General features: G+C 42.4%; 1 protein-coding gene across 3 annotated transcripts; it reads left to right on the top strand.

Moving 5' to 3' along the window:
• Window positions 1–867: 867 nt before the first annotated feature.
• On the top strand, window positions 868–10,138 carry LOC107393762 (rho-related BTB domain-containing protein 2). Of its 3 annotated transcripts, XM_015972359.3 has the most exons (11): window positions 868–1,061; window positions 2,453–2,654; window positions 2,744–2,847; window positions 2,918–3,103; window positions 3,177–4,117; window positions 4,212–4,330; window positions 6,447–6,597; window positions 6,678–6,766; window positions 7,074–7,179; window positions 9,547–9,618; window positions 9,726–9,861. In XM_015972359.3, the coding sequence occupies exons 1-10, from the start codon at window positions 1,012–1,014 to the stop codon at window positions 9,576–9,578; spliced, it is 1,980 nt and encodes a 659-aa protein (XP_015827845.1). In that variant the 5' UTR covers window positions 868–1,011; the 3' UTR covers window positions 9,579–9,618; window positions 9,726–9,861. The 3 variants fall into 3 exon arrangements, with proteins under 3 accessions (XP_015827845.1, XP_015827842.1, XP_015827843.1); XM_015972356.3 differs by lacking the exon at window positions 9,547–9,618 and having other exon boundaries at window positions 9,726–10,138; XM_015972357.3 differs by lacking the exons at window positions 868–1,061; window positions 9,547–9,618 and adding an exon at window positions 1,132–1,253 and having other exon boundaries at window positions 9,726–10,138.
• Window positions 10,139–10,193: the final 55 nt, after the last annotated feature.

Below are 10,193 nucleotides of genomic sequence, written 5' to 3'. Positions count from 1 at the left end.
CAATAAAAAAATACAATTAATGAGTGAAAAAAATGATTTTTAAAAATAAAATGTTTATGCTGCTCAGCATTTCTGAAAAAAAAACACCTTTTATATCTCCATAGCTTTTTGTGAAGACAGCAACAGCTGAATTAAACTACAAATTAAAATTCTTAAATCAAATTTGAAATACAATTTTAGACATTTCAAATTCGTTTTCCAGAAATGTCTGAGTTAAATGTTTTGGATACATATTGTTTTAGAATAAATGAGAAATGAGGCTAAAGTTACCACAAGGAACAATTTGGTGTACCACCCCAAAAATTTCTCTGGCCACCCTTATCAAAAATTTCTGGGGGTGTCCCTGATTTTGTGCTGTGAAACAATTCTTGCACTTAAGCTGCACACAAACTCAGGTTTGCATTGAAATCTGACTCCTGTCCTCGTGCAAACAGCATGTTTGTTCAAAGACTTTATGTCCAAACTTGCACAAATGGCTCTCTCTGTCCCAATGAGCCCCAAATACCAATAAATAAATTGTTATTTATTTAAAAATGAAAAAAAAGGGGGGGGGGGGTAAATTGCGCATTAGTGCATACATTTATTGTATTTTCTGCATCATTTTTATTGTGCATGAATAAAGGTTTATTTTGTATGGCCATGTTACCTGTGCACGTCGAAGAGCTGCCTATAGGCTGCAGGAAGAGCTTTGTCTGACTTTAAAGTGGATCAGTGTTTTGTAATGAATGCCGTCGTCCCCTGAGTGCGCCTGCCTATTATTAGCCACGGAGCGAGGCCCTACTGTAAGAGGAGGGTGGCTGCATGACGGTCAGGGCTGCAGCTCTGCAACGCACCGGACACATTTTTGCAAACTACCAGCCTCTTCTTGCTTTCCTGTAGCGGCGCAGTGGCAATCTTTGCGCGGATCCACAGCGGTTTTCCTCCTCCTCATCATCACATCAGAGCTTTTTGGATCACATTGCCTTAAGATGACGCTAAAAACGAGATGCTGTCAGGTGCGAGCCGCATCCGATGGTGCCCAGCTCTTTCTCATCGATAATGCAGCACTTCCTCTTGTCGCGGTAAGGACGGCTCGGTCTGCATGCATGACTACGGTTTTTATGCTATAATCCTTTAACGCTGGCTCCGACATGGAGTCACTCGGAGCCCGATAATCAGGCTCAGGAGTCAGTGACGGGGTGTTACATAACCTGTAATGCAGCAAAGCCTCATGACTTGTGTCTCAGTGTTGGAGGGACAGTTCGGTCCTTCTGGTAGGAAATTCACTGTTTTATCGCTTAATTTGTGACAGATGAGGAGAAGGGGATGCAAACCAATTCATTTACTGTGATTATTGTCTCTCTCTAGATTTTTTTAGGATTTAAATATTTTAAAAGGGGTGGATATATTCGAAGGTTGCGCAGTGATCTCAGGGCTAACAGGAAGGGCATTTTTAGAAATGTTTCATTTTTAAAACAACTCAACTCTGTGGTCAGTGTTATTTATGGAGCGTGATGTGGGTGAAGGATGCAGCTTGTAGTCAATGAGGAGCCTGTTTTTGTGAATGACAAGTAAGTGGCTTTACAAATAGTGCAATTAAAGGATTAGGTATATGCAATATTACAAATACGAGTTTACAGAGGCAAGGATTTGTGCAGTGGACCAAAAGTCATGCTTTAGAGGTTGGTTCAGCATTTTAAGGTATTGCTGGAAGATGAGGGCTCCCAGATTTCATTCACAAGAACATATCAGAATGAAAACATTCATTATGAATGCACTTCAATGTGTATTTGCAAAGATTTTAGTGTGCATAGCTTTATAGTGTTCTTTGGTTAATCGTTTAGGCTGTTGATGTTTTTAACTGGTTTTAAACTTCTTATATGAGCTGATGTGACAGCATTGAATTTAAATAAGGCCTATTTACAACACTAGTGGTGTTTTTTGACGATTGCTAAAAACATTTCTTTAAAACATGACACCAGTACAAGAAATGATTTAAAAGGGTTTCGTATTCCAGGTTAATCCAAGGATGAATGTCTGATTATTTGTTTTCCTCTGGACTGAAGCTGTGCATTATGGTAACATGAGAATGCTTATTCAGTCTGCAGATGAATGATGAAATAACAAACAGCACAGGCACTGTGTCTGCATTTTCGGAGTCATAGAAGACACATAGGAACCAGAGTCTAAATATATTATTTTTAACAAAAGCTGATTGCAATTATAACACAAGTCTGCATTGAAAAACTGTGTTTGCTGTTTTTGCTTGCTGGTTACTTTAAGGAGCAGGGTTAGGGGAATAGTGAATGAGTGCAGAGGAGTCACGAGACCACCCATTGATATATCTGCAGGCAGACTGAGCAGTGCAGATTGGAGCTACAGCCAGAGCACAGAAGCATGTTTTTGCTTTGTTCGGGACGTTAGACCTCGGCTTTTGATTTCAGGTTTCTATAACTCTTTATGACTTTTGCAGGTCCCATTTGACAGAATCTGATATGGACTATGAGAGGCCAAACGTTGAAACTATCAAATGTGTTGTGGTTGGAGACAATGCCGTTGGAAAGACCCGCCTTATCTGCGCCAGGGCTTGTAATGCCACACTCACTCAATACCAGTTACTTGCTACACATGTGCCCACGGTCTGGGCAATCGACCAGTACAGAGTTTGTCAAGAGGTGAGCATGAAAGAGTTTAAATGAAATAGATCATCTTTGTATGTCTACTGTGATTGATGCAGTCTTTCAGCTGTTTTATGTGTGCTTAGGTATTAGAGCGCTCAAGAGATGTTGTGGATGATGTCAGCGTGTCCCTTCGACTATGGGATACTTTTGGAGACCATCACAAGGACCGGCGTTTTGCATATGGAAGGTAAATGCTAATATTAAAACATGTGCCGTTTTAATGTAAGTCAACATCATTTGACCTGTCTCCCTTTCAGGTCAGATGTCGTTGTGCTGTGCTTCTCAATCGCCAATCCCAACTCTTTGTACCACGTAAAGACCATGTGGTACCCCGAGATCAAGCACTTTTGCCCCCGTGCTCCTGTCATCTTAGTGGGTTGTCAGCTGGACTTGCGCTATGCAGATCTGGAGGCAGTGAACAGGGCACGCAGGCCCTTGGCCAGGTAATTTTGATCGTTGCATTTAGGCTTTTCGGTGTATTATGTCCTACATTTTGATGTGTCTTTTTGTTTTCAGACCAATCAAATCCAATGAGATTCTTCCTCCAGAGAGAGGCCGGGAGGTGGCCAAGGAGCTAGGAGTCCCGTATTATGAAACCAGTGTTGTTGCTCAATTTGGAGTCAAGGACGTCTTTGATAATGCTATCCGAGCTGCTCTCATCTCACGCCGCCATCTGCAATTCTGGAAATCTCACCTCAGAAATGTTCAGCGGCCCCTCCTTCAGGCTCCCTTCCTGCCACCAAAACCTCCCCCACCTATAATCACTGTGCCTCCTCCCCCATCCAACACAGAAGAGCGTCCGGTCGGTCTCCTGGAGGACCCACACTGTGCTGATGTCGTCCTGGTCTTGCAGGAGCGACAGAAAATCTTTGCACACAAGATATACTTGGCAACATCCTCCTCAAAGTTCTATGACCTCTTCATTATGGACACACAGAATGAGGAGACTGAAAAGCCCCCTCGAGGTCCTCTGTCTGGCAGAGAGCTGCTCATGCGTGCTGCTAGCTTTGACGTTTGCGAGAGCAGCGACGATGGAGATAGGGCCAACTTGAGAGCGTGCACAAGCGACGGCACCTTGAAAGACTTTGAGGGGGCTCGACGGAGCAGATTGCTTTCCTCGTGGAGTCGAGCCTTCGTCAGCATCCAGGAGGAGCTGGTGGATGACCCGGTCACATACAGCCCCAGACTTATGACCGTAGTGCACATGGACCAGTCAATCCAGCTCAGCCCTTTCCGAGCAGTGCTGCGCTACCTGTACACCGGTCAGCTAGATGAGAACGAGAAAGACCTGATGCAAGTCGCACACATCGCTGAACTACTGGAGGTCTTTGATCTACGAATGATGGTGGCAAACATTCTAAATAATGAAGCCTTCATGAACCAGGAAATCACCAAAGCCTTCCATGTACGCCGCACAAACAGAGTCAAGGAGTGCTTGGCTAAAGGGACCTTTTCTGGTGCGTCACAACCATTCCTTCTGCTTGCTTCTGGGCCCTGCAGGGTGAATCCAGCTGAAAACAAAGTCTCACTCATGATTTGCTGTTATTTCAGATGTAATATTCAAACTAGACGATGGGACGATCATGGCCCACAAGCCTTTGCTCATCTCCAGCTGTGACTGGATGGCAGCTATGTTTGGTGGGCCTTTTGTTGAAAGCTGCACCAAGGAGGTAAGTCCAGTCTATTCGAGACCAAATCAAACTCCAAGCAAGAATTAAATATTTCTGAAGCTTCTAGTGAGGTGACTTAGTTACAAAAAGCGCACACATATGTATGAACTCAATACATGCGCTGAATAGTGATGTGTCGGTCGCGAATGAACCGGCTCTAAGAGCCGGCTCTTTGAAGTGAACGACGGGAGCCGGCTCGTCATTGGGAGCCGTCCCCTCCCCATTCCCCTCTTGCTTTGGTGAAAGCTACAGGTCAACATGTGTAACTGCGTGTCCAGACTGTCCACACACAGAGCAGTAGGGGCGGGGAAGAGGGAGGATCAGACCCAGACACACAGCAGAGCACATGGGGGTGGAGGGAGATGAGAGGGAATGAGGAGGAGGAAAAAGGCGAGTGAGAGCAGTGTTGCCAGATGTACGATAATTATCGTATTTGTACCATAATTTTGGGCTCTGTACGATGTACGATCAATAGTTTCAAAAATCCTCAAATGTACGATAATTTCACATTGCATCTAGTAACACCGTCTTTTGCTGTGGCTTTCCCAAGTCAATTACATAATTTTATACTGTTCTGAAGTCAGATTTCACCTCAGTGCTTACAGGTTTATGCTATTGTGTCTATTACAAAAACTGACTCTGGAACTAGGTGGGTAGGCTGCTTTGTAATTTATTGGGTCAGTTTTTCCACTGGTGTGATGTTTTGTCGTGTGGTTTTAACCTATGTAGAAATGACATAAATAGGACTGCGCAAATGTGCATATTGTGTCAATGCGTGGAGGTCGGAGTGGTGCCGACACACTCTGCACGTTTATAGGCATTATATTACTGGTTTTAAAGATGTTTATTTAAACAGGGCAATATAAAACACCTTCTTTGTTATATTATATTGGAGTGAGAAGTCGTTTATAGAACATTATTATCAAATTTATAATGTACGATAATTTGTACTGAAAAACGATAATTTAGACCTCTCTGTACGATATTGTGGGATTTTGGATCTGGCAACACTGAGTGAGAGAGAGGAGAGTGCGACGAAGACGGTGAGAAAATGAGCGCCAGCTGTCGGAAAGTGGAGATTTCTTCAAGTGTTCAGTTATTAAATCCATAGAAATGATAAATATTTGATATATAGCATTTTTGTTACATTAGTAAATCATTTTACATATAGTTTAGCATTATTTTGGTTATAAATGTACTCTACGCAACAGAAAATCTGAGGAGCCACTTGGGAGCCGAAAGAGCCGGCTCTTTTTGGTGAGCTGAGCCAAAAGAACCGGCTCTCTAAAATCAGCCGGAATTCCCATCACTAGCGCTGAACTCAGCAGAACTCCAGTGACCAATGTGAGAATAATTAAATTAAGGGATTGCAAACCTGTTTTAGGACGAGGATAACTGGCATTGTGATCTAAACATACAGTAGATGTGTGTGCTGTTTTTTTCTACACTGGCAGGAAATAAAAGTACATAATAATGATTCTTCTAACATATTAAAGGTTTTAGATCATTCAGAGATATATTTATACGGTCATTTCAAAAGCTTGCTCTACAAAGCTATTTTTAGATGTACTGGCTGATTAACAGCTAGGCCAGTTTGGGTCTGTCTGTTTCTCTTTTATTCATTGCTGTTACAGCTAAATGAGATATACTTACATAATTTAGATTTTACTTATATCTTATTCTCATTCTAACCCATTTGCACACTTGCATTTCATGTTTGTTCTTTTATTCTACTCTTATTGTGTATTTCTGCTTGACTTTTATGTAGTTTTTCAGCTCTTGTCTGAAGTCTGTCTCCTAAAAAGTCCCAGTCAGCTCTGATTGGTTGGATAATTGATCTTAAATAGTAGAATCTGCTGATGTTTTGTTTGAGATGAGTTAATCTCCCTCAGGGATTACACAAACCAGTAAAAGGGCAGTTAAGATGAGCATTAAATGAAAATCCAAGAGTTTCAGGCAGTTCAGGATTCAGTTGAATGTGGACTTTGTTATTAAATGCACAAAAACAGCCCAGTACAAAGGTATCCCCACATAGCAAACGTTCTCTTAAAAACAAACCAGAGAAAACCTTTGATCCTATAGGTCAAGATTTCACCCTGCGTCCCTGTTTTGTTAGGTGCTGCTGCCCAACACGACACGCAGCTGCATGAGGGCTGTGCTGGAATATCTCTACATGGGAAGGTTTTGTTCTCGGCCTGACTTGGATTCCATGGAGCTAATTGTACTTGCTAATCGCCTTTGCCTCCCCCACCTTGTTGCTCTGACAGGTATTACATATTTTACAGAAACATTTCTTGCATGTTTTTATGTCAGCGACAACAGTTTCTAACTTTGTGTCGCTTTGCAGAGCTCTACACAGTAACAGTATTGACACAGGCAGCGATGATGGGAACAGACATTGATGGCGATGTGCTGATATACTTGGATATGGCTCAGGTAGCATGAACTGTCACTGTCTTCCCCTAAGAATTAGCATCAGAAATTTAAATTATGGTTTGGTAAATTGAATCTTTAATATTAAAACAAGTTTTTTCCAGAAAATTCAAGACAGCTTTTTATTGGACAGTATTATTGGAAATATTTTCAATGAGAATTCAACTACATTGTCTTTTCATTGATATGAAACACGAACGAGTGTTTTCCCTCTAATTGTAGAGTCAAGATCTTAAACAAAATAGTAACAATTGTTTTAACCAACAAGTCTTGCACAAAAATTCAAGCTTGTTGTTTTTTGTTGTGTTAGTTCCATGGTGCTCAACAGCTCACCGGATGGTGTCTGCACTACATCTGTACAAACTACAACAGTGTCTGCCGCAAGTTTCCTCGTGAAATGAAGGCAAAGTCACCAGGTAACTTTGATACAATCAGCTAGCTTGCTAATACTAATGCTAATCAGTGCACTTGTTAATACTAATTAAACTTTACTGTCCATGGTATGTAGATTTACTTAACGAGCTCATTCACTGAGAAACCGTTTTCAACATATTCAAAATATGTTTGAAACATGATCAGTCACTTTGAGTTGCCAATGCATGCTGGATGTAAACTTTTTCTTCACCACCTATCGCCTGCATTAGCTGTAGAAATGAATTAAATGGGAAATGATCTGGTCAGAGAGCTGCGCAGTGGCGCAGTGGTTAGAGCTGTTGCCTTGCAGCAAGAAGGTCCTGGGATCTTTCTGCATGGAGTTTGCATGTTCTCCCTGTGCATGTGTGGGTTCTCTCCGGGTACTCCGGCTTCCTCCCACAGTCCAAAAACATGACTGTTAGGTTAATTGGTCTGTCTAAATTGTCCTTAGGTGTGTGTGTGTGTGTGTGTGTGTGTGTGTGTGTGTGTGTGTGTGTGTGTGTGTGTGTGTGTGTGTGTGTGTGTGCGTGCATGATTGTTTGTCCTGTGTGTCTCTATGTTGCCCTGCGATGAACTGGCTCTCTGTCCAGGGTGTACCCCGCCTGATTGCTCATTGACCGCTGGAGATAGGCACCAGCCCCCCCACCCCCCCACACACACACCCCTGTGACCCTACGTGGACAAAGCGGGTTCAGACAATGGATGGATGGATGATCTAGTCAGAAAAAGCTTGTCCCTTTTACGACACAGGATGAATCAGCATTCATGGCTTTGCTCACCTTGACTTGGCACCTTGGCAACTGAAAGGCTGTGTTGATTTTGTAGCCAAGAGAGAGCAAAGTGCACATTGTCCATTGACTGTGTGTATAATGGACGAACTCTTCGTGCTGTCACCCGAAGGTTTTTGAAGAGCTGAAATGAAGCACAGTGGGCGGTTCTCACCACCGCTATCTTGGCCGTGTCACACGCCTCATCACTCCCGATAGAAAAAAATGGAGCTGAGAGTGGGGCTGTGAGGGTGGGGGCAGATGAGTGACACTCATTGAACTCTTAAGCCGATGTAGCTGAGAGCTAACTGAGCTAGCAGAAGTTAATGGAGGTTGGCAGGCATTTTAGCCAGGAAACCACAGTTGAGTAACTGTGTCACCCTCTGCTTTCTAGACAGAGGGTAAGGCTGAGGTCTTCCCTGGAACAAGCAGGAGGGGAAGCTGCGAGTGTTAGCTCTGACGGCACATCCGCTACCAGTCAATCAAATGGACATGTCCTTAATTATTCATAATTCCCAGCTTTAATTACATCTAAACAGATGAGTTGCAAAAATATCACCCTCTTAAAGAAAATGTTTGTTTTTTTTAACCAGACTTTATTCCTTTTGTGAATTTGGCATTTTTAACAAGGGGTTCAATGGGAATTTCTGATGCCGCCCGTGGATGAGGGGAAAACTCATTTCCATGATGGTTTCACTTTTGGCAGGTGGAGTTTGCTCCTCGGTCCTGGATAGTAAAAGCTAACCGTTAGCATTTGCAACTCCGTACCATGGTGGAACTTGATATTTAAGAAGATAAAATATCAATGATGCATTCTACCCAAGAAAGAAGCTCAAGGATGCAGCAGAAGAGTACTGAGCTGTTACCCAATCAGAGTTGAGATGTTCATATATAGGGAACCTAAGTCACTTCCGCATCATGGGTCCCTGGAAGAACGAAAAAAAGAATGCAAGTCAACGGGGCTAAAAATGCTATTTTCTAATCCCGCTTGTTTTGTGCCATGGATCTCTCATATGATGTCAGTGAATTTTGAAGACGCATTTTAATACCAAAAACGCACTTATTTTCGAACAAGGGGAAATGCTTTTTTTAAGTTTTGTGTGAAAATAAGTACAGGACTACAAATGGGCTTCACCAAAGTGACGTCATCGAACCAGACACAAGAAAACTGAGGGAAAATGGCTGTAAGGTCAGCAAACTTCCCACAGGAGGAAAGAATCACCATAAATCTGGCCATGTGGTAAGTAGCAGCTGCGTTAGGCGAGAGGAGATTATGTGATGACGTGCCGATTTCTAGTTTGTAGTCATGCTAATTACGAACTCTTACAAGCTAATAAACTTCAAAGTACGTGGCTGGCGTGGTTGAAACACCCATCATTAATTTTCATTTAAATTGCAGTACAGCATATGTGCGATCCAGGGCGTAAAGCAAAGCCGATTAGAAAATAGCGTTTTTAGCCCCGTTGACTTGCTTTCATTTTTTTCGTTCTTCCGGGGACCCGTGATGCTGAAGTGACTTAGGCTCCCTATTATGAATAATGAGTAAGACTCAAAATTCTGCTGCCCTCCACTCCTCATACAATCTTCTACCCCCTGAAACAGGAGCTCAAGAGCTTCCCTTCCACAGAGAATGACTCATAAGGCAATTCGTTCATACTCGAGACCACAGAAAATGTAATTAAAAAACGAAAGTACTTTTTCAAGTTGACATACTTTTAAAAATAGATCATAGAAAGTGAAGTGGCCTTTTTAAATTTCTGAAACTATCTTTTCTGATACAGAGAACCAAGAATACTTTGAGAAACATCGTTGGCCTCCTGTTTGGTACTTGAAAGAAGATGACCACTATCAGCGTGCACGCAAAGAGCGTGACAAGGAGGACTACCTGTACCAGAGACGACAGTGTAAACGCAAATGGCTCTTCTGGAACATTCCCTCATCCCCAAACTCAAACTCTTCATCTGGCTCCTCTGCTGTCATTTGACCATGGGTACGGTCCAGTCTGGAGCACATCATTGTGTGTGCAAGTTGTCAAACATAGAGCAAACAATAAGCTATTGTATACTTTGAGACTATTAAAGGAGACACTCTCTTCTCAAGCCTTTACAGGCAAACGACACTCCAGGTTTCACAAGGTCAGCTCTGTATTGGACTCATGATAAAGACTTTTGTTTAGTAGGAGTTAGAGCTTAACATGTAAAAGATTTAGCTTCAGAGATATGAACATTACCATCTTATGGCACAGTATA

The sequence above is a fragment of the Nothobranchius furzeri genome, chromosome 17 (assembly GCF_043380555.1).
Source record: "Nothobranchius furzeri strain GRZ-AD chromosome 17, NfurGRZ-RIMD1, whole genome shotgun sequence".
Lineage (NCBI taxonomy): Eukaryota > Metazoa > Chordata > Actinopteri > Cyprinodontiformes > Nothobranchiidae > Nothobranchius > Nothobranchius furzeri.
This window is presented reverse-complemented; position numbering and strand designations above follow the sequence as displayed.